Source organism: Lonchura striata, chromosome 3, assembly GCF_050655825.1.
Source record: "Lonchura striata isolate lonStrDom1 chromosome 3, ASM5065582v1, whole genome shotgun sequence".
NCBI classification, from domain to species: domain Eukaryota; kingdom Metazoa; phylum Chordata; class Aves; order Passeriformes; family Estrildidae; genus Lonchura; species Lonchura striata.
Window position 1 is genome coordinate 52,774,306 of NC_140705.1, and position 22,348 is coordinate 52,796,653.

Genomic DNA, 22,348 nt, shown 5'->3' on the forward strand with positions numbered 1-22,348 from the left:
GCAGCAAAGTAAATGTTCCCAGTTTTATAATGAAGTGTTTTTGTCAAAAGGAAATCTATAGTTACTGGAAAGGAAGGATCTCTCTTCTGAGCTGGAGCTGCTGATGCTCAGACACAGAGCCAAGCAGTGCATCCCATCTCCTGTTTGATGCTGGCCATGTACCTTATGACTTCCAGATACAGTCCTCCAAAGTCATGATAATATTTGCTGCCATGTCTTCCTCGCCTACCCTTCAGATCTAGCTCTGGAATGAGACCTGAGTAACAGACTAACTCAGGGAAGTTAAGTCCTTTTTCTCAAGGATGACTGGCCTAATTTCTTTAAAGGAAAAAATCCTAAAAAGTTTTTACCCACTTTTCATTTGCATGCACTTTCCATTAATCTATCATAATTTTAAAGATGCTTAACTGAGTTGAAGCAAAAATTCACCTTTCATTTTGTTTACCATACTTTTAATAGCTAGAAATAACTACATATTTTAATAACTAGAAACTCTTGTTCTGTAGGTTCCACTACCATTAAAGATCACAAAAAGACACATGAAAAAACTTTCCTTGAGCCCTCTTTAAAGAATAAATATCTTCTTCAATGACTGTTATGGTGACTCTCTCACTGCAGGATGTTCAGTGAGCCATTGGGAGTCTGTGTGCATCTTGTAGTTGCTATTAAAACTTTGGCAAAGGGTGAAACTACTTCTTCAAGCAGTTTTAAGGTGTAACTCAAGCCCATGTGCTCTCATCAACTACCCTTTCACATAGCCTGATTCAACCCATTGAGGTAATGGTGACCTGCAGCACTGATGTGAAATGAGCATGACACAGAGTTATTTCCCTGGCTGGCTGGTGAGCACATTAGTGCATGGGCACTGCCCCCTGACCAAGGAGTTCTGGAAAGAGCATAGATCAAAACCTCTCTGGGGCAAGAGCAGCTGCTAGTCCACTTCCCAGACAGTAACATTTGAGATTTTCCCATTCAATATTTCTGCAAATTATGAAAGACTCACCATGTCTGGACAGGGACTTGTTTGTGTTTGTGACTATATCCACCCTGAGACATGGATTCACCACTTGGTTAGTATTTGAATTGTGTCATAAGGACATCATACATACAAAGGTCATAGGAATCAGAGGAGCTGTTTCTTATGGGAAAGACAGAAGCCACAACGACTTCAAAGCCCTTTCCTCTGAGCCAGAGCCCTTTTCTGTACAATACCACATTACCTGGTAGAACAAATTTCATCTGTACATAAACCAAGCTAGCTTATTCCAAGTACAGCATGTGATGTTTATGCCAGTTTAAGGAATTTTCCTGACTGCAGCAAAAGAGTTGATACCTGGTCTAGTATAAAAACTGCTGTGAAAGGGACAGTTTTTTTGCCAATTTTTTTTTTTTTTGGCAAAGCATTTGGAAAGCATTGTTGCTATTAAGCATTTGTTTAAAATCCTTTTGTAGCACATTGCCACAATGTCTGGCACAAGTAGCTCTAAAATTGGATGTACCACCTCTTTGCACCTGTCAATTGAGATGGAGACAGCTAACTGGAGAGAAATGCAGATTTTTTTACTTCAGTGATATGATTTGGTGTATGTGCATACTTGCCGGCATATTAAAAACATGTTCTAGTCCAGTCTTCTGATTCTATATAATTTTTATTTCAGTTACATGTGAAAGTTGTAGGGAGATTGAAAAGTTATATAGCATCATCTAGTGTTCATATACAAACTTACAGGAGCCTGCAGTTTCACCACCCTCAGTTATTCAGATTAACTGGCACAATTGTTGACTGCAAAGAAAAATGTGAGATAAATTCCTTATTTCCAGCTATTGGCCTGTGGACTCTAAGGAAAGAAAAAAAAAAAAAAAAAGAGCTATGCTATACCTATACTATTAGCATCCACAGGAGTAGGATAAGCATAATAAGTATTTTCTTGCAAGTATTTTTGCAGATAAAGCTAAGCCAAAGAAATTTGGTGTGATTTTAGTATAAGGATGGTAGAAGCCCAGGATCAGAGCCTGCTGTACCCACTCTGATTTTACAAAATAAATTACAATGCTTTATTTTTAAGTATTTGTTTGCGAAAAGAGAATCAGGACAGGAATCCAAATATTCTGTCTCCAAGGCTAAGCATTTTAAATTAAATTACTTTGAAGCAAATGCAATAGAAATCCAGGATGACATCACAGAGTTCAGAGACCTGCTTCTAGGAAGCTTGTCTGCTTATGTTCACTTTTCTGGAGGGGAGTTGTCTTCTCCTTCTTGAAAGCTTAATATTTCAAAATTTTAAGATAGGTTTTTCTTAACTGTGTACTGTGGTTTTATGTGCAGAATAACTAGCAGAGAGATCTGTGGTAGTGAAAAAAAAAAAAGAAAAAAGAAGGAAAAATACTGATGTCTCGGGTTTTAACTTTTATATTTTTCAGATTCTGTGCTGCTTTAATGTGTAGTTCTAAGTCTCATATCAAGGGATAGTAAGCTCTTTTCACAGAATAGACAAACAGGTAGACAAAACAACTCCTTCTCTAGCTTGGGACCATGGACAATTGATCCAAATCTGAGGCCCAAGAGCATAAGCAAGAAGGATGGGTCTTCATGGGCTAAAGCTGTAACTGGACAATTAAGTCCAATATGCCAGTGGACCAGAACTTACAGAAGTGAGACACCATTGTCCATTTTGTGACCATTTTGGCTCATCTTGGGTGTAGCCCTGGCTGAGGTCTTGTACTGCCCAAGGTGTATCCATTGAGGCCTTCTAATAAATACCTACTTTATTCTTTGAGTCCATCTAGGCTCTGTTCTAGGTCAGCCTTCACGAGGCATGAGTACCCCTGGCCTTTCATTTAAATCTAGGCTACAGTGTAAGACTTTCTTGTATGTGTCAATGACACTCCTAAGCACCTCCAACAGGTCTCATCACACTGGAAAAGGCAATCTCTGTTTCTAGGGAGCACAGCAGCTTCCTTTGCCATCCAAACAGCAGAAAAAATGCAGGTCAGGTCTCCCCAGGCTCTCCTGCCGGATGGTTTCCCATGGTATGCCATCCCCAGTAAGTGAGCATCGTATCGTGGCTCCCTGCAAAGACCACAGAGCGTGACCCAAGCGCTGGTGCGGGCAGGGAGGAGACAGGTAACACTGGAAACAACACAGCAGCAGGACAGTCAGCTGCGTGGCAGGCTGAGGGAGGCGTACCTTATAATCAAAAAAGCTATTCTTGTAATCTTGATGAGAATTAAATGGGACAATTAAGTATGACTCAATATGAGTAAGGTCATGTGACACACTCATTTGAGGAGATGGCACTTCAGAACAGGTCAGGAATATTTGGGAAGTTGGACATTTTTTTCCGGTGAAATCAAGGAGTCCTCAGAGGTTCTTGTTTGATAGGAACACCTGGGAGCTAAATTAATTCCTTTCAAACTTATTTAAAACTCAGCAAGTGTTTCACTTCCATCCTTTTGATAATCTAAGGTTTAATTTTTTGATGACTTGGGACAACAGACTAGAAATTCCTGTCCTGCAATAGCTTCCCAGCTGTGTGCTTTGGGGATTTTTTTATGGTCCCAAACTTTGTGGCCTTTGTTGATATTAGACATACTTATGTTTGCTGTATATCAGCAGGTGGCTGTCAGATACAGGAAGTTAATTTCACATGAGTCTTTATGCATTGGACACTTGCATTCTGGAACTGATATTGATACGTATGAAATCAAGCCATGTGAGACATCTCAGAAGCAGAGCTCTCAGGAGCACCCAGGTACTGGATTTTGGGGTGTTCTCTAAAAAGAAATAAAAGTTAAGGGAAAGAAAAGCATGAAAAACTGGGCAATTGAAATATTTATCATGCTTTCCAGAAAAAAGTATTCTGTTTAAAAAAATGTTTGTTTTCTGTCATCTCTCAACATGGTGACGTGACATCTCTCCATATACTATCATTAGGTCTCCTTTCAATATTAGCTTTGTTGTGCAAGCATCTGTGAATACCCAGTCAATTCTGTCTTTTAACACCTATCCATGCACATGTTTGCTCCTTACTACACCTTTTCTGGGTTTATAGTATCTTAATTATGATTCAAAAATTACTGATTTGGTTTATATGTTGAATATACATTTTAGTTTAATTAAACAGGTTTGAATTTTTTTTTTCTCTGAGTTATTCAGACTTCTCTAGAGACTGAAATCTGTTTTTCTTGAAAATCACCCTTATTTCCTCTCTCATTACAAATGAACAGCAGAACCAAAATAGTGTGTTGTATACCAACACAGAATATCAATTAGAAACAAGAAGAGTGTTATTCATTCCCATGAGAGAAGCAAAAATAGGCAATAAATGTTAGGCTAATTTATAGCTCTTGTTTTATTTTACATTTCTTTCCAGTTGTCTTGTACTAAAATTTATTTTTCCTGCTTACACAATGAAGATTAATCTATTTCTTTGAGAAATGTTCTTGTTAGCTCTCCTTTCCTTTCTTGCAAGAAAGCTTCTCCCCTCCCTCTCCCTTTTATTTTTCACTCTAAGGAAAATGGCTGCAGCTGGAAGAAGATGATAGACAGTCTCCTTAAAATTTTCTCTGCAGTCTCTGAGTTTCAAGAGCTGATTTTAATTCCTGAAATAATTGTTTATTCCTTCCAAATGGCAAAAAAAGCTGGTTTTTGTCCAAGTTTCTAATTGATGCAGTCGTTTTCCATACTTCACATCAGTAAATCTGGGCACTAGCATCTACCCACAGATTTATTGCTTTGGATACTTGTATCTTTCTTTTAATGAAGCTTTTCAATTTTTTTCTAATTAGTTATTCTCATTTTCATCTAACTAAAATGTCACACTAAAATTATAAGTAAAGATTCAGTTTATTTGTCTTATAAATTAATCCATAATTAATGACAGATTAAAAAATAAACCCAACTCACAATGTGATTCTAGTAATTTTTGCTGCAATTTACTTTTCCCCTGGTGATATACAAATAACCAGGCAAACAATTTCCTTGGCTTCATAAGCAGTCTTAGGGCTGTATTTGACAACAATTTCCAAGAAAAAATAGACATATTATATTAAAAATTTACTATAATCTTCCTCCATTAAACAGGTGCTTACAACTCAGATACTCTCAGGAATATAGCTCTCTATTTTGGTATCAACTTTTAAGTACGTACTTCAGTGAGTGGACCTTTTTTATAGTCTGACTCAATGGAATGAATTCCATCAGACTGTGAAAATAAGGCTGAAGTATTTTATGGCAGGTGTTGAAGAGGTGATGCCGAAGACCACACTGTAGACGCTAAATTCTACAGATACCTGACTCCGTGATCAGCTTCACCTTCAAGCTGAAGAAGATAAAAAAGCAGTGAAGACTATGGTATAATCTGAACTAACCTCTAAGCTAAATATACCTCCATAAGAAAATTATAGGCTAATTCAAATTTTCATGGCTTGGGTTAGGGTTAGGGTTAGGGTTAAATATTTTTATAATTGGCTGGTTTCTTTCATATGTATATATATATATATATATATAAATGCACATCTTAACATTGGTCCTGCAAGAAAGCCTATTCAGGAAATTTGAGTATGGTCTTGACTCCTCTGGAGCACTGTGATCTGGGAAGTGCACCTAGGACCCCACCAGGTACCCATTACACATCTTGTGTGTAGCCTGCTCCTCAATCCATATTTTTACCTTGTTGCTAATTAATCTTCTTTTACTATTATGAACTGGAGTTCTGGAAATGTTGGATTTGCACCTGCCGTTGTAGCCATTTGCCCAGCCAGACATCCACCCAGCCAGCCTCACGGAAAGAATACTGCTTCACTTGGGAAAGAAAAACTGCATTTGGTATGCAGATATGAATCTCTGTGTGCTGATTAATCACAATTTATAGTCTGAATTGTCAGGATCTTCAGTGCAGGTTACTCTTCTTGCTGAGGCAAGATCAGCCAGGAACACGGGAAGGTTTTTGAAGAGGGGCGAATGGGATTATAGACAACATGAGAATGATGCTATCCAAAGAAGAAAAAATGTGAGCTTCAAGGATGTAGGAAGGAGCCAGGATATGATGATGCAGCACCTCCTGCTAGATCCACTACACACTCATTATAATTTGCCCTCAGATGCCTGGTGCTCCTACCACAACATGCCTTACTGCATTAGGGGTTGCGTCCACTCATGTGACCACAGGGTTTGGCTGATGACCTTGACTCACAACAGCACCAGTAGCAATTTATAAACCTTTTTGTAGCCCTGTTAAGAGGTTTTGCTGGAGGATACTGCAGTCAGAGAGATCCTCCCTGCCAAATACTAAAGACCTATGACAAAAAGGAATAGAAAACTTGTTCAAGACAATTGCTGTGGACAATAGCAACAGAGATTAGTAAGAAACATAAATATATCCACTGATTTTAGCTTATTCAGTGAAATAAACAAAGAATACTTTTAGCTACAGTGTAGTTGTTTTTCCCTGAAACAGATCACAGTCAAGGGGCACCTACAGTTACTGGTGGAAGTGTCAGGGTTTGAAAAAAGGTGCCATGTGATAGGGAGGCTCATACCAATATCCCATCTAAATGAAAACTCATTATTCTTCCTCTTAGGACTGTTACCCTAAAATGAAGTGGGTGAACCCTTCCTTTCAGTGCTATTTTATGTGGCTGAAGGTTAACCTAAAAGTTTCTCACCTGCAAAACTCTGTGTCAGTTCAGAATTAATTCCACTGGGACTACTGATGTCCCGTCCTTACTGACTTTCCAGCTCCTTAGTGTATCCATCAGGACTAACGAACCTCTTTATCTTATGTACCTTCAGCAAAATCATTCATGTAATATAAATGTCTGGTGTCTTTCATGAGAAGAATTCAAACTCTCCCCTTTGACTTAAGAAAAGCAGAAAGAGTTTAGTGTACCAATTTGGACACTCTCAGTGATAGCAAAAAAAAAAAAACCAAACCGCCAACCACTCTTATTCACTCCTTCATGTTCTGGAAAAAAATTTCTGCCTTAGTAAAATTATGAGCTCCGTGGCTTTCATTTCATAGGTTGCCTCCATATATCTTGTGTCTTAGCTGATGCCTTTCATCATCCTTTCTTTTTAGGTGAGCGTTACGCTGCCCATTGGCTCAATTTGAGCCTAGTGTATATATATGCAATCAACACAGTTCTTGGCATTTGTCCTCAGGATTATTTAATACAAGGCCTTATTTCAAGGAAAAAAAGAACCTTTCAAAACATTTCTGAAATAATTATTTCAGAATATATGTCTAAAGGTAAACTTGTTGTTTTTACTCCCTCTACAGTCAGTCAGGAGCAATACATCTCTCAGTGGAGTGCTTTAAATGAGTTACATTCTGGGTATGCCTGATTTTCTGATTTGATTATCAAGGGAATCTACATAGCTAGGTTAATGTTAAAATGCCCACATTTGGGTTAGATAAATCTCATCCATAGAAGTTAATGAAAGAACAATTTGATTTTTCTAAACTTCTTTGAGGCAGCATGATCAGATCTGTATTCCAAATATCTCTGTATTCCAAAATCATTTGGGTTTCTCTCTCAGTCACTCAGGGACAAGCAGACAAAAAATTATAAGTGATCATTGAAAAATTCTGCTATTTACCCAAAAGTCTTCCTAATTAATAGCGTAAATGGAAGCATTTTGAAGTGATGCATTTCTTTTGAATTTACTAACAGAAGTTTGCAGCTGGGTTAAAGGTACTTTAGGCACACAAAGCCCAACCGAAACTCATAGAACTACTTCAAAGAAAATCAGCATTTGCAATTTTTCTCATGCAAATAGAAGACTAGAGATAGCAAACCACATTTGTTTGCTGTGTTCTTTTGCAACCGTTTATCTGAGAAAAAGCAGCTGAAGATTATAAATTCCTAGAATTCCTAACGATAGGTGAGATGAAGGCAGCTGCACAGTTTCACTTTTGTTGGAGTATAACTTAAACACCAATTTTATCACTGGAGGCATGGCCTTTGTGTTTCCTTTGGAGTCTACAGGATCATGGAATTTTAATAGGAGACCTTAGAACTTTATAATGATGACCATTTCTACACAAGACAAGCCAGTACTAAAAGTACAGCTCACCAGGTGCTATGTGGCCTGAAGACAGGCTGATCTGGCTACTTCCAACACTCTTATGACCTAAAGGCTGCAGGCAGTTGTCCCAAGGCCAAAGTAAAAAGCTGACAATGGCAGCACCAGCAGCGTGTGTCACTGCTGCACTTTTGTCAGTGCCTGGAGCCCTCCTCAGAATACCTCACCCATAGCCTGTGCGTGTGTTGAGGTGAGATCTCTGCCACTGCTCTCCCTTCTTTACCCAAAGGAATTGGGCTGGGAAAGGGAAGATGACAGCTAGTAAGAAACACACACAAAGTTTTATAGCGCAACTGTACAATCAGTATTGTAGCACCTCAACCATTTGGAAGTATGTATGTGCACACATATGTCACGGACACTGGACATTTTCTGATTACATTGATTCCTCTTAAACATCTGCTGGTGCTCCCTAGATCCCACAGAGAGGACAGAGCATTACTCACAGCATTACTCAGAGTCTGGCAATTCCACATCAGGGTCATGGCTAGGAAAGGGAAGGGAGACAAAGACTCGTGAGTCTGAGTCAGCCTTTTGATCCAGCCCTCACCTTTACCGATAAAAGCCCTGCAGCCACAATCACCTGGGTCACAAGCCTTCACCATGTGGCTCCACTTTGGCATACGTGCTCTTCTTGCAGTGACTGCTACCCTGAGTCCTGCGACTGCTGCGGCACAGCGTGAAAACGATGTCACTGGAGAAGATGTCTATCCCCCTCGGTGGCACCTGGCCCCTGAAAACCTGCTGGATTTCCCAGTAAAGGACAACAAAATTGTCATCAATGCTTGGAACTATCAAGATCGACTGGGAATGTATAAGAGCTTGCTAAATGCTTCGGCCAAATATTTTGATGCCTTTGGACCTCAAAACAGTGGCAATATTCTCTGGGGATTACCAGCACAGCATGGGTGGCAATTTCGTACAGGTATTAATTATTTGCTTAAGATGCTGGCTTTGCAAAGTGTTTACCAGACCTGCTTAGAGGCTTCCTTTCCAAAGTTTCTGCCTCACAAGCCCAGTATAGCCTTAGACAGGGTAAACTTTGACAGAGCTGCCAATTTGAAAAAGAAATGCTTAGTGAACACCCTTACCTTGCTGAGAAATTGCTATTAAAATTCCTTATAGGAAGAAGTTCAAATCCAGATTTGCAATATAGATGGGCAATATTTCAGCTAACTAAAAATCTTTAGAAAGGCATTCCCAGTTGCTTCAGTTTATGCAGATAGATTTCAGGGCACATATTCTACAATGACATTTTTAAATTGTTAACTTTTATTTTTGTTAATATTACAAGCTTCTAGAGGTGGTTTGAGTTTAATTTCTAAGACATATATTTAAAAGTCTACGTCTCCCTTTGAGAACTTATTTCCATTCATTCTTCATGATTGGTTTAGAAGAAGCCTCCTTATTTTCTAGATATGTTTTTCACAAAAAATTGAAGTTTTTGTGTTGGGATTTTTTTTGTTTGCTTGTTTGTGGGGTTTGTTTAATTATTCTGTTTTGTTTTAAATTATGTCCAGATTCTAAGGGTTTATCCCCTAAAAGCTGGTTGTTGTCTAGGGCAGTCATTCTGGTTTGCTTGTAGTCCCTGCCAGGGGAGCAGACACAGAAACACATGTGAAAGGTTCCTTAAGGCTAAGGCTGCAATATCTTATCAGGGGTAAACAAATGTTTCTGTCTGCCTGTTGTTTTCTTTATTGGATGTAACCTGTATTACATGTGGCAGGGTTTGGGTGACACTATAGGTTTGTGAGAAGACAGAGGTCCTGCACCTGGTGCTGGAGGAAGGCTGCCAGCATTTAGTCACACCTAATGGAAAATTTACTCCTAAGTCAAAATGAGGAAAACAAGATAGTAAGCAAAATCCAAGTAGGAAATTAGCTGGCAAACAGATAGCAACAAAAAGATTTTGGTTGGAGTTTAGGCAAGCTTTTTCCTCTTTCCCTTCTTTATGCACACAAAAAGAAGAACGGATGAATGGATGGCTGACACAGCAGGAGAACTGACCCAATGCGCAGCAGAGGCAAAGATGACTGGATGCAGCAGCTCCAGTTGAGTGGTGACCTACTTGAAAGGAGGAGTTGTGGAGTATGGCCTCATCCACAAAATGAGGATGTGCCTTGTTGTAGTGACAATTTCCAAGTAGACACAAGGTACAGAGTTTGTGAGGGGAAGATTTGCCTGTAGTTGCATAGACAGGTAAAGATGTCCTGTCACCTGCTAAAGAGTCATAGGGCTGACACTTTGACAAAGGAGATATATTTTTAAATTTACATGACCAGAAGATTAGAAAAATGCTAAAAGGAGAAATATCACATAGCTGGAAGTAATTTTACAGTAAAAAAAAAGTGAGCATTTGAAGGACAAATGGATAAAGGACGAAGAATAACATAGTTCTGGTGAATGCCACAGTGAGGTTAGCCAGGGCTAAACCTAGTCCAGATAGGTGATGGGATAGATTAGTGAGGAATGACTGAAGTATTTGTATATCAACATAATAAGCTTGGCAAACAAAAGCAGGATTTGAGTTCATGGTGCAAGACAACGGAACTTTGAAAATTACAAAATTTGTTGAATTAACAGTTCTGTCTGGTCCTGAAATTTATGTTACTGAGAGAATATTTTTATAGATATGTAAAAATATGGTTGTGTATGGTTCTGTATAAAACATGAAGATCAAGTGAAGCTGTTACTTAATAAGAATGGTATGAAGATTTGTCATAATCCACTCAGGGACATAAAATGAAATCAGTAATTTGCCTAAATTTACATCAGAGACAAGGATCTTGAGACAGCATTGCTGCTAGGCATGAGATTATGGAAGCAGAAATTGTCACTTGGGAGGTGAAGCTAAACTGAGAGTCCTACCTACAGAAACTGAGAAACAGGATAGGCTCTATCTCCACATACAGAAGTACAAGTCCGGGATCAAGAAATTTAAGAAAGATTCACATGGTATTGTATGTCTGAAGAGCAGGAAAGGCTGTGCCTGTTCTTAGGAAGAAAAAAGGAGATACGAACACATATATTTATTTGTCTTATAGCAGCAGTAAACAACACATTAGAATAAGTATAGAGGAATAATATGGAACCAGATAGAAAAAGGGATAAAGCACAGATTATGTGAATCAAAGGCAAATTGTATCAGGCTAATTTGATATCTTCTTTTGTCACACAAATGTTGTGGATTTTTTCAAAGTTCAGAAATGCATTTACTCCCTTTGTAAAAGCAAAGCTTACAATGAGAGTTTTTAAATGGTACTTTACAAGACAAGGGAACTGTAAATCTGGTAAAAGAACACCTGAAGGAGAATTTAGTGATAATTGCTGTTAAAAGAAGTCTAGGCTAAGTAGAGGATGTGCTAGGAGTTCTTCACCAGCAAGCTGAGAATAACTACTTTCAGCACTTTCAGTAACAACATTTCCACAAAAACAAGTAGAGAAATCTTACTGATGAGGTTGCACATAGTTATCAATAACACAGCTGGAAGGCACTGTCAGTACAGACTAGCTTGGGTAGACCTGAAGAATGAAATAATAATTGTGTTAAGCACAGGGAATAGGAGGAAGCAGAGACAACAAAAATGGTGTGGAGACCTGTAAGTGCAGTTAATGCTTCCAGCTCAAATTTCTACATATCTTTTAACTATCACTGTTACTACCTGGGAAATCTTCATTTTCCCGAAGGACCAAGGCTAACAATATTTGGTAAACCTCTTGTACAATTCTTTTGTGATATTTTGTCTTTTTCTTTTTAACCTTTATCCTTCCCATTCATCTTCTTTGCACACCAGTGCTGCCTGTTTTTTGGCAGTCTGTTTAAGTAAAATCTTGAAAAATTGAATCTTTCTGTAAATATTAAAAAATATATATTCTTAACTTAAAAAAAAGGGTTGAACTGCAACCCTCATTATTGCAAATTCATGTTCTCAGTTCTTGGCTACTGAAAGATACAGGATTGAGCAGCTAGCATGCCCCAAAGCATAAGGTCTGACCAGTCAGCTAGAGAGAATAATTAGGATAATTTGTATGCACATTGTTCATGATTGTCTCTCCTTCTTGAGTGGAAATACCATAAAATTTGGTTTGGTAATGAGGTTTAGTTCTAATCTGACAGAAATGGCACTGCCATTATTCAGCTGACTCGTCAGAGAGCAAGTGCTCCGCAGGGCAGAGTTTGGGAGCTTCTGGAATTGCTCAAGTCATTGCACAAGGCCATGGTAATTGCATGTCATGCACTTAAAGCAGGCTTCCTGACACTCTGCATGACAACACTTCATGTACACATATGGTATTCTTTTAGGACTTAGGCTATTTCTTCATGCCGTGTGCTTAAAGTAAAATATTCTGTCATGAATAATTGTGAAATGTCTTGCATGTTTTCTACAGCACAGATGCTTGCAAACTTTGCTAATTAGTTACAGCAATGTTTTCATGCTTAGCTTCATAGTAAGGCCACGTTTGTCTGCATGATTAAGCTGGAAGTGATTCTGTATCGCACAACCCAATTAGGTGAGACAATTACTAGTACATTTAGTTTGTGCTATTTTGCTCATTAAGCAGCTCTCCTGAACTAGCAGCCCTACATCTATTAGAAATGATGCTTCAGCTATGCATGTGTTCATGTCTGTATGTGAATGTATTTTTATATCTCACTAAAAATACTGTGAAGTCCTGATTTGAAACAGTTCAATAAATTCACAGAATACATTTACAGTGAGGGATAGCTCAAAATGTAAAACAAAATCAAATTACTATGCACTTAGAAACTCAACTACTCTAGGACATTTGTTTATGAAGCAAAGAAACAGTAATTGTTTTGCTTCTCTAAGCAAAGGTCTGCATGCTTTATTCCTTTCTATTTTTTTTCATCTCAGTGGGATTTCTTGTGTGAAAAGTTTGAGAAGTATTTTTTGTATTATTTCATTTGATTCATTCAGGTAGGTTAGCAGATCCTTCTGGTGTGACTTCCTGTGGCTATGAAAATGGAGAGCTCCTGTGCCAATCTGTAAGAAGCTGGTGGTCCTGTAAGTATATGCTGTCATACTGTTTTTCTCCAAAACAAATTAGTGTCCTAGAGGGCCATCTGAAAACATTTCTTCCCCTTAGACTTTTCTATTACATTATCATTTCAGTGCTCTGTAATTGTCCATCACGAACTTGTAGCAAGACACCTAAGCATGAGTGGGTAAATGAAAGTTAATTGATTTTGAATACTTACTTGAGGAAGGAGAAAAAAAAAAACCAGCAAGTTTGCAGCCTTAAAAATATTTATACTGCAAATATTCATGTGAAAATGTGTGGGAAACACTATGATAGGTATATATGTTTGTAGATATTTGTAGATATTTGCAGTTTACAGTTAGTCCAGAGCAGATTTCTTCAGTTTAGATGCTTGCATTATAAACTAAAATCTTGTGAACAAATGTCAAGCAGGAATCTTTGTGGTTTTTATACCATCCTTGGTTCTTTCTCTCATAGCATATTTTCCCTCCATCACTTCTGTCCCTTGCTCCCTCAGCTTCCTGGATGTTCTGTTGTAAATTCCCCTTTTCTGTATACCCATCTGTAGGTTTGAGCAAGCAGCTCTGTCCCTTCCCTGCCAGAGGAAGGAAGGAAAAACCTTCAGTGGCCATTTGGATTAAGCTTCTGGCTGTGAAACAGCAGTTAAATGTATATATCTCCAAGTGAATAAAGACACAAGCACAGATAAAATTTAAAATGCAAATCTAGGGTAAAACTGTGGTACTCACTTCATCTTTGGTATTCCCTCTCTGTGTTTGGATAGCACTAGTGTTCTATGGGATGGTGTCCCACACAGTGTCTAGCCCTTTGCAAGAAGGGGACCTTCCTGGAATAGAATCTACCACTTTTACTTTCTCAGTGTTTGAATTCCTGCTCTTCACTTACTTCTAAATATTGCATGTCTGCTTGATATCCATTTGTTGCCTCCAAAAAAATGCATAAACTCAGCTTTGACTTACCCTATTGAAGCAAGAAGATGCAAAGAGTCTTTGAGACTGCATGGAAACATCTCTTAGTGTTCTGAGGACATTAATGCTTTCAACTGACCTTCAGAGCAGCCCTCTCTGGCACAAGTAGTCACATGAAACCAGGAATTAGTTTAAACCAGAAACTCACATTTAATATACCTTGCATGTGTGGGATACTGCCTGCTTAAGAACATCAGTCTCTGCCTAGAATAATCAGTGTATCCTGTCCTGTATTGTTTTATGCCCTCTAAGTCACCTGAGCAGGTGCAAATATATAATATAGGCAAGAACACTTAAAAGAATATAAGCACTTTGTGATGTGAGATCAAGGTTTCAATACTTTCATGAAAACAGTGAACAAGAAGCAAGAGCCAGTTCAGTAATGAGTCTCAATGAAACACTGTCCTCTCATCACTTGAGAGTTTTCCTTTGCTCTTCTGACTGGCCATACATTTCCTCCTGAATTCCCAACCAGGTCCACATTTAGGAGGTGTGTCACATGAGACAAGGGGTTTCTCTTTATATATAACCCTTTCTTTTTGTTCAATCAGCACCCCCAGGGAAGTTGAAACCCTTGTGCCTGACCAGCCTGTCAGTGCCCCATTATGGGGACCCCACCAAACAGTCCACTCTATCGGAGCATGGTTTGACCAACCTGTTTAGGGTCATACAACAACCATGTTCTCACTTGGAGTTGGTAGGTATTTCCAGTTTTGTTAAGTATGTTATCTACTTCTGGCCACTCCTCCCTTAGTGCCCTTGAAGGGCTCACACTAAACAGTGTACTTGAGTAACAATTTATTAACAAACACACTGAGAGTCTAACACTGTGACAGGTTAAGGTTCAGAGATTGCTGTTGATAGTAATGGATTGCAAAAATGAATTTGAAGCAATATATTGACCAATTCTAATCACCATTAAAGCTAGCTAGAGATAATAATTTGCACAGAATGAGGTTCTTGCCCAATAGGCACCCCTTTGGGGGAAGAAGACAAGTTCAGCCTGTTGACTGATCCCAGAAGTTACGATGGAGTCTTCTCTGACCTCCCTCCCCACTTTAGCTAGATTTATATTGCTTCCTTTGAGGGAAGAGCAAAGGTTAAGTTACAGTTGGTGACATTTCATGTTGATATGGTGCTTGAGTCATTAGTATGTAGAGTGTGAAAAGCAAGATGTATTTTCAAGCTAATGAAGAAAAAGCCAGCTTCTGCTTACTGTCTGGTTCATTCTTTGGGCTTAGTTCCTGCTAGCTGCATATTTTCAGCAGAGCGTAACCACAGCACTGCTGTGTTGCTCCATCTTTTGTTTCATATCTGCATCGATTTTGACAGACCATGACCACAGCACCTCCATGCTGCTCCATCCTTTTTTTTCAACTCGTGCTTAGAGCAAAACACTGACTTCCCTCAGTGTTCCTTCTCCTAAGGTGTGCAGAACCAGTTCCTGCTGAACTACAGCCAACACACATACTCCTTCTTCTTGAACTTTGTTTTGTGATCTCCCATAAGGTGGAGCAATGACTTTTCATTAGGAGAACATGGTTAAATTGTGGGTGTTCAGGTTTTGATGATTTTGGTCCTCACTGCTGGGATTTTGTACCAAACATCAGTGCAGTCTGTGGCCCTGACACCAAGTATGAGCAAATGTCCTCTTTGAACAGCTCAGAGGTGCCCACCCAAGAGAGAACAACAAATCCCCAGGCTTTTCTTCACTCAAAATGATTAAATTTCATTTCTGCAAAGGGGACACAATTAAGAGGAGAACTTCAGATTCTTCTTTCAAGAGAGGAATATGAAATAGCCCTGTGGGCACTCTCACTGGGGACAAGATTTGGCACCAGTGAGAACTGAGCCTGAGTTTCCTACATTCTGGATCTGACTGCTCCAACATATGGATCAGACCAAACAAAGCCATCGTCATAAAATAAATCTAAAAAGATAAACTGAGGCAATATCCAAGCAATTTTCAGTGAATGAAATATTTTTTAGAAGCAAAATTATTATTTTCCAGTAAAATATCGCATTTCCTTTATCATAGGTCTAGGGAACAGAGAAGAGGGATTTTTAATAGCAACAATACCTGTGGGAATACCCCTTAGTCTTTCTATATTTAGTTTGCAATTAATATTTGAGAGACTTTTCTTGTTCTATCCATGACAGCCTACAAAGGTCTAACTTTTTTCCATTAGCTTTTTTCCTTTCCTGCAAAGTAAAACACAGTGGAAGCTCATACAAGGCTCCTAAAGTGCAATGCATAAATGAACACTACAAATCATATCTAAATCAATACAAGTGTCATCCTTATTACATTTCAGTACATATATTCCACTGATGAATATGGTTGTATTCATGGCAGTTTGAAACAGTTGCATTAGTTGTGGGAGAGAGTTTATTTTCTTATGTGGGAATTTTTCATTTGCTTGTGATTAACACCTGCTGCCTTTTAATTTTTGTTACAGGTATGAATTACTATCTGTCCACTATACCCTTGCTAGGGGCAGTGGAGGCTGGTCTCTTTGGGCAGCTGCCGTATGAGATAGAAATATTGCCACCAGAGGAGCAAAAAGATTATTTCTGTTACAGTGTTAAAGACTGCTGGTCTCGCATGCCCAAGCTCATGGATGACTGGAAGGCCTTCTTCGAAGTAAATTTTTTTTAAACATTTTTAGAAATTATACCAAAATATTAGCTTTAAAAACTATTATTACTGTCATTTTAAGATTCAGTGAGCTTAGTTTGTTTTCAATAGCAGCTTCATATAAAAACAACAAGCAGGAAAAAATGGAGAGCATAACATACAGTGAGTTAGAGATAAGGAGGATAGGATTTTTAAGAGTCATGGAACTTTTTTTCTTCCTTTGAGACTGTTCTGTGTTTTGGCCTCAGTTCTAAGACACTGTTTTGAATTCAATTTTATTTGAATTCTTCCAATACTGCTTATGTTAGCAATGCAAAATAAGCCTGTAAGATGGAACACTACCCTTAAGGAGTGGCCTTTGGTTGGTTTTACAGGATTCATTTATTTATTTAAACATCTAAAAACTTGAAAATGCTGAAACATCATTCAGAAGTACACCCATTTATGCAAGCAGATATTCTCTTTCCTCCCCACCCAGCTGTTCTCTAATCCGAAAAATAACAATATTTCTTACTTCATAGATTGAATAGATATTTTTTTTATAGCTAGCCTACTGCAGTCAGTATTTTTTATTGGTAGTCAAATGATTAATAATGAGCAGGAATGTTAAATTGTAAGTCCCCCTTGTGCCTGAAAGTAGATGTTATGAGAGTAAGACTGGATTTATCTTCATAAGATCATTTTCCCCATGTATCATGTTTCAGAAGTTATTGTAAAATATCTGCTCCTCAAATAAGCATAATGATAACAAGGATGATTTTCTTATTTTTCTGAAAATATTCAGAAAGTTGTGGTAAAAAGAGTATAGACAAGTTTTCAAGGAGTCCCCTATTTCAGTACTGAATTTTCCATTGTACTCAGATATAAAAGTCCACTGAATTTTTGTAACCAAATACCAAAATTATGTGGATAAAACCCTTGCAATGTTGAAGTTGAAGAACAGCAACTACCACTAACTATTAAAACACAATTTCCTTTAGTTTATTATTTTATGAGGTATGTGCTTATATTAAAAAAATAATAACTGGGTTTAAACCACCCCTCTCATTCTCTGCCCTTTTTGCTCCCTGTTGCTGCAGTATCTGTTGTCTACAGAACATAAAGCTGTGAGCTCTGCCAGCCTCTCCTCCTTCAATCTGGATGATGCCCTTGGCCTCATGTGGAAGGCACACACCTCCTCCATTGCTTATGCACTCCCCAAATTCCAGGACAGGTAAGGGGAATAGAGCGGTGTCCATGGAGGATCTTTCCACCTCCATGCCTATTTAGAAGGATGGTATCCTAACAAAGTCTGCACGATGCCTTTAGGCATCTACTCTTTAGGCTCTGCTCTTCCTCCCTCTCTCACAGAGCATGGGATTACCAGTGAGAGATGGCTGCCCAAGCTGTGATGACCAGTCAGGCTCTGGGCTTACAACAAGATGCTGGTTCCCCTCTGGGAGCCAGGAGCTGTGCTTAGTGTGGGCAAAGTCAGGGTTGCCAGGAGAAATCAGGTATAAAGTAATTAAGGAGGCTTCAAGTCACTCTGGTGCTGAGGCCACTCAGCATTTTATACTGAACAAAAAACCTTTGGGATAAATTATCAACTAGTGTGTTCTACAGGGGAGTTCAGTTATCTGCTGCATTTTTTTATTTTCTTCTCTTTCAGCTTAAAATATCTCTCTGATCCAGAAGCAAATTTTGGTAAAGACTGGGCTAATGCTGTAGATTTCATTGCTGCCACACACTTCAGTACAGACTTACTGACCACAAACAACTTCCAGGCTTTCCTGCCTCAGAGGATGCTTGTTGAAGGGGATGTTCTCCCATTCATTAAGGACTTCAGTCCAGAGCAAAATAAGGTCCTGGTGTCACTGAGAGCTCTTCACAAAATAAATAAATTAACAGGTATGAGCCTGACCTAAATATTTATATGTCATATCTATATGACAAAAGATGTCTGTTGTCCATAGATATTTTATACCTTGTTCTTTCTACATACCTTTCTCCATATGAATCTAGTGAATGTTTGATATCAAATAGTATAAATACATCTTAGAGGCTAACAGTAAAACAATTTAAAAGACAACCATAAGCAAACAACACACCAGACAGCAAATGCTGCTGGGATAACACTGACAATAGGAGAGATTTCAGTGAGAAAAAAAAAAAAAAAACCAAACAAAAAAACCATTTTGGGATCAGATGATCTTAGTATTTTTTTTCCCAGTTTTCACAGGAACTTTAGAAACAGAGACTTTTTTGTGTTTCACCAGTTGAATATGAAACTATTAAAAATGTAAATGAAATTTGATATCAGTTGAACAAAACCAACCAAACAAACAAAAAGTAAATTATCATGAGCAACAGTTTTTATGTCCACAAATGTTCTCGTTTCAGTTTTTTGTTTTCTCTTGATCTTTGATTTAACAGAGATCCGTCCCAGCAAAACTATCCTTAGTCAATGCTGACTTCATCGCATTCACCAAAATAAGTCGTGCATCACCATCCAGTGGTGCATCTTAGAATTACACTCTCCTGAGGATTCAGTTCTTTCATAGATACTTCTGGTTTGGCTGTTTATGTTTGACCTTTATGAAGCAAAGTTATTTTGAATATTTAAATTAAAATAGAATGTAAAAATACACTGAAAAATTAGCATGCCTAGCTATGGCATTTGTGATCCTCTTCTATCTGTACATTTTACTGAAAATTCTCTCACCAGTTGTATTTAAAGCTGAAAAAGATATGAAATAAAGCTATTCAGTGCTACAAAAGAGCATTCTCCCATCGCAGAGAGCTTCTCTCACATTTTTCACATAGGATTATTTTTTGGAATCTGAATAAGGGTCTGAACAGATCTATTGCCTGCTTGGCAGCTATGACACAGTTCAGGGTTTCTTGACATAAGTCCAGGAAGGGAGAGGAACACAGCAAGGATAAGCATGACCAGAAGGACAGGAAGGAGGGATGAGAACACCAGGGTAGCACATCAGGTGAGGAAGCACTGCAGTGAGAGAGGGAAGGATGTATGGATACTGAACACGGTAAGTGGAAGGAAAGAGAGAGACAAGTTTCATGCAGGTGCAGCCATAATGAATTCCACAGCTGAAATCCCTTGCTTTGCAGGGGAGAGGTTTCCCTGACTTTGCTCTAAGGGATGAGCTTTGAATTCAACTGAGTATTAAATGCCAGCTAATTCAGCCTGGTAACTGATTTGCAGATCAGAAAAAGGAGCTTTAAAATAAATTTGACTGCATCTAAATCTACAGCTTCAGCAGGGTCTTGAAAGACCCTACCTTAATGCTACAAAGCACAGGTAACAAAATATACTGGTTTTGTAGGTGCTTTTAAATACATCCTGTGAGAGACAGGGTTCTCTACTGGTACTGCAAACTTCAACAGCAGATGGAGGGTCTTACTACCTCCTAGGATGGGACCCTGTCTAACCCATAGTGAGACATGATTTCTTGATTCAGACTTTGATTGCTCTTTATTTTCGTTTAGTCGCCCCTGATAGTCCAGCAGGAACTGTATTGAGCATGTTGTGCTGCTTCTAAAGCTTTTCTACTCACGGACTGTCAGATCAACTTTTTACCCAAGGGCAGAAGAGGAAGAGAATAAAGTTTTCTTAGTTTTCCACTAGACTTTTTTACCTTCCAGTTTCCCCTCTATCCACTCTAAAGATGAGCACTGAGTGGGGTGAGGAGTAAGCAGTGGCTATCCTGCAAACCAGTGCTAATGCTAGACTGGGCTGGCTAAGCCACATGTGCTAGAGAGCCACTGCTTAGCACTTGGACAAAGGTTTAGGATCATTTGCTTTTTTTCAGTTTGAGGCCTTAGCTGGCAGAAAGTCAACACTCTTTGTTTTAGAGTGAAAACCAAGACAGGCCTGATTATAACTCCCAGCCTAGTGCTCCATAAACCACAGAGCTGTGTGCCAGAGCAGACAAAGACCTTCCCATAAGTCTTCAATCATTTCAACCTACAGCACTGGTGACAAGGGAACAAACCCCATTGTCCGTCAAACCAAAGGATCCTGAGCTGAATGAATGGTCTGCGTCTCCCTGCATATTTGTAGGCAATTATCAGCCCATCGGCAAGCTCCAGCTTTGTCTACATTTCTCTGTCCCCGGGAGAGCATCGAGCGCTCCTGGTGTGCCGTGAGCTGCATGCGCTCCCTGCTAATTTGCCAATGCCATGTGTTTCTTTCCAAGGAGGATTGCTGCTGAAGCTCTGGCAGAAGGCTATGTCCACCGAAGAAGGAAGAAAAATTGGCCGACAACTGATTGAAAGGTTGACTTCAAGCCAGAAGTTCGAACTACTTGACCTAGTAGAAATTTAGAATTATTTGGAAGGAGATGATTTGAAAGTTCCCAGTTCCTCGAGAATGAGCGGTTCCAAGGTGGATTGATTTAATCTTTTAGCAGACATGTTTCTGGTAATCTAGCCTTGGTAATTTCTTACAGCAGGATTTCCTGAGTAGCCATGTGTGTGTCTCTCTCATATGGAATTGATATTTTTTACCTTAATTTTCCTAATTATCTCATTTTTTAACTCAATTTCTTATAAATAAAAAGACTCAGAGAAAAATATCATTTTACTACTTTTTGTGGCTTTATAAATAATGTATTGGAGACAAAATTAAAAGCAGGCAAAATATATTCTGTTTCAGACTGTTTTTTTTTCTCCTGTCGGCAGGGATTCCCCTAGATCTGTAATTACTTAATGGTCTAACAGATGATCATGAGAAACTTTTTTTGAAGTTATGATCCAAATGCAATGACTTGACTGTTTCCCACCAAAGCTGTTATTTCGCAGAGCAGCTACAATCAAACTGGAAGCTTTCAGGCTTTTCAGATTATGTACTTGAGTACAGATAGATTCCCTTGCTATTCTGCTTTGCAACAAGTACATGCCTCAGGTGGTAGAGCAGAGTTAGTCCAGAGCAGTCCTGAAGCAAATTAACCCCGTATCAGACTTTACGTGACAACAGAGATTTCTTGTATTTGATTAATTTCATTTGCTTCAAGAAAACTTTGATCTATATATGAATTTATGTGATTATGTACCCCGTATAACCACAGGTTGCTTTCCCATTCCCCCATGTCTAATCCACTTGTTGCAGTGTGTTATATGTTTGATTTGGTTACTGAGGAAGAGCTGTATTTGCAATGCTTGCACTCCCAGTGCCTGGAACACTCAGACCCAAGTGTTGATCCTAGTCTTTGGGGTGATAACACATATTTGGAATCAGTTATAACTTGGAAACAGAGGTTATGGGGAGGTGAGTCAGGAGCCCTGCATGCAGACAGGGCTTGAAATTTCTTGGTAAAGAAGGAAATTAATGAAAGATGTCTTTGCCTACAACTGTGGGCTTGGAACTAGATGATCTTTAAGGTCCCTTCCAATCCAAACCCTTCTGCAATTCTATCAAAATAAATAATTTCTTTCTACTCCATTTTCCCAGTTTGATTTGTCCTTTCTTCCCAATATGATATTTACACTGTAAATTAAGAAATAATTATCATCACATTGAGCAGTTAAACACCATTCTGTCCTTTAATGTCCCAGGACAAAGGTGTTAATTATTCATTGTCATGTAATGGATAAACTCTTAATGTACCATCATTAGCTAACAATTTTCAAAGG

At 38.7% G+C, this 22,348-nt stretch overlaps 1 protein-coding gene across 1 annotated transcript; it reads left to right on the top strand.

The window, feature by feature from the left end:
• The first annotated feature begins 6,651 nt into the window (after window positions 1-6,651).
• On the top strand, window positions 6,652-21,096 carry C3H6orf58 (chromosome 3 C6orf58 homolog). Its single transcript, XM_031504537.3, has 6 exons — window positions 6,652-9,011; window positions 13,027-13,113; window positions 16,539-16,723; window positions 17,797-17,930; window positions 18,366-18,604; window positions 20,914-21,096. Exons 1-6 carry the CDS (start codon window positions 8,690-8,692, stop codon window positions 21,039-21,041), a joined length of 1,095 nt encoding a protein of 364 aa, XP_031360397.3. The 5' UTR covers window positions 6,652-8,689; the 3' UTR covers window positions 21,042-21,096.
• Window positions 21,097-22,348: the final 1,252 nt, after the last annotated feature.

Coding starts and splice junctions, on each gene's coding strand:
- C3H6orf58 (XM_031504537.3), top strand. CDS start 8,690: ATGTGGCTCCACTTTGGCATACGTGCTCTTCTTGCAGTGACTGCTACC. Junction 13,114..16,538: donor TGTAAGAAGCTGGTGGTCCT/GTAAGTATATGC, acceptor TTTTTGTTACAG/GTATGAATTACTATCTGTCC. Junction 16,724..17,796: donor ACTGGAAGGCCTTCTTCGAA/GTAAATTTTTTT, acceptor CTGTTGCTGCAG/TATCTGTTGTCTACAGAACA.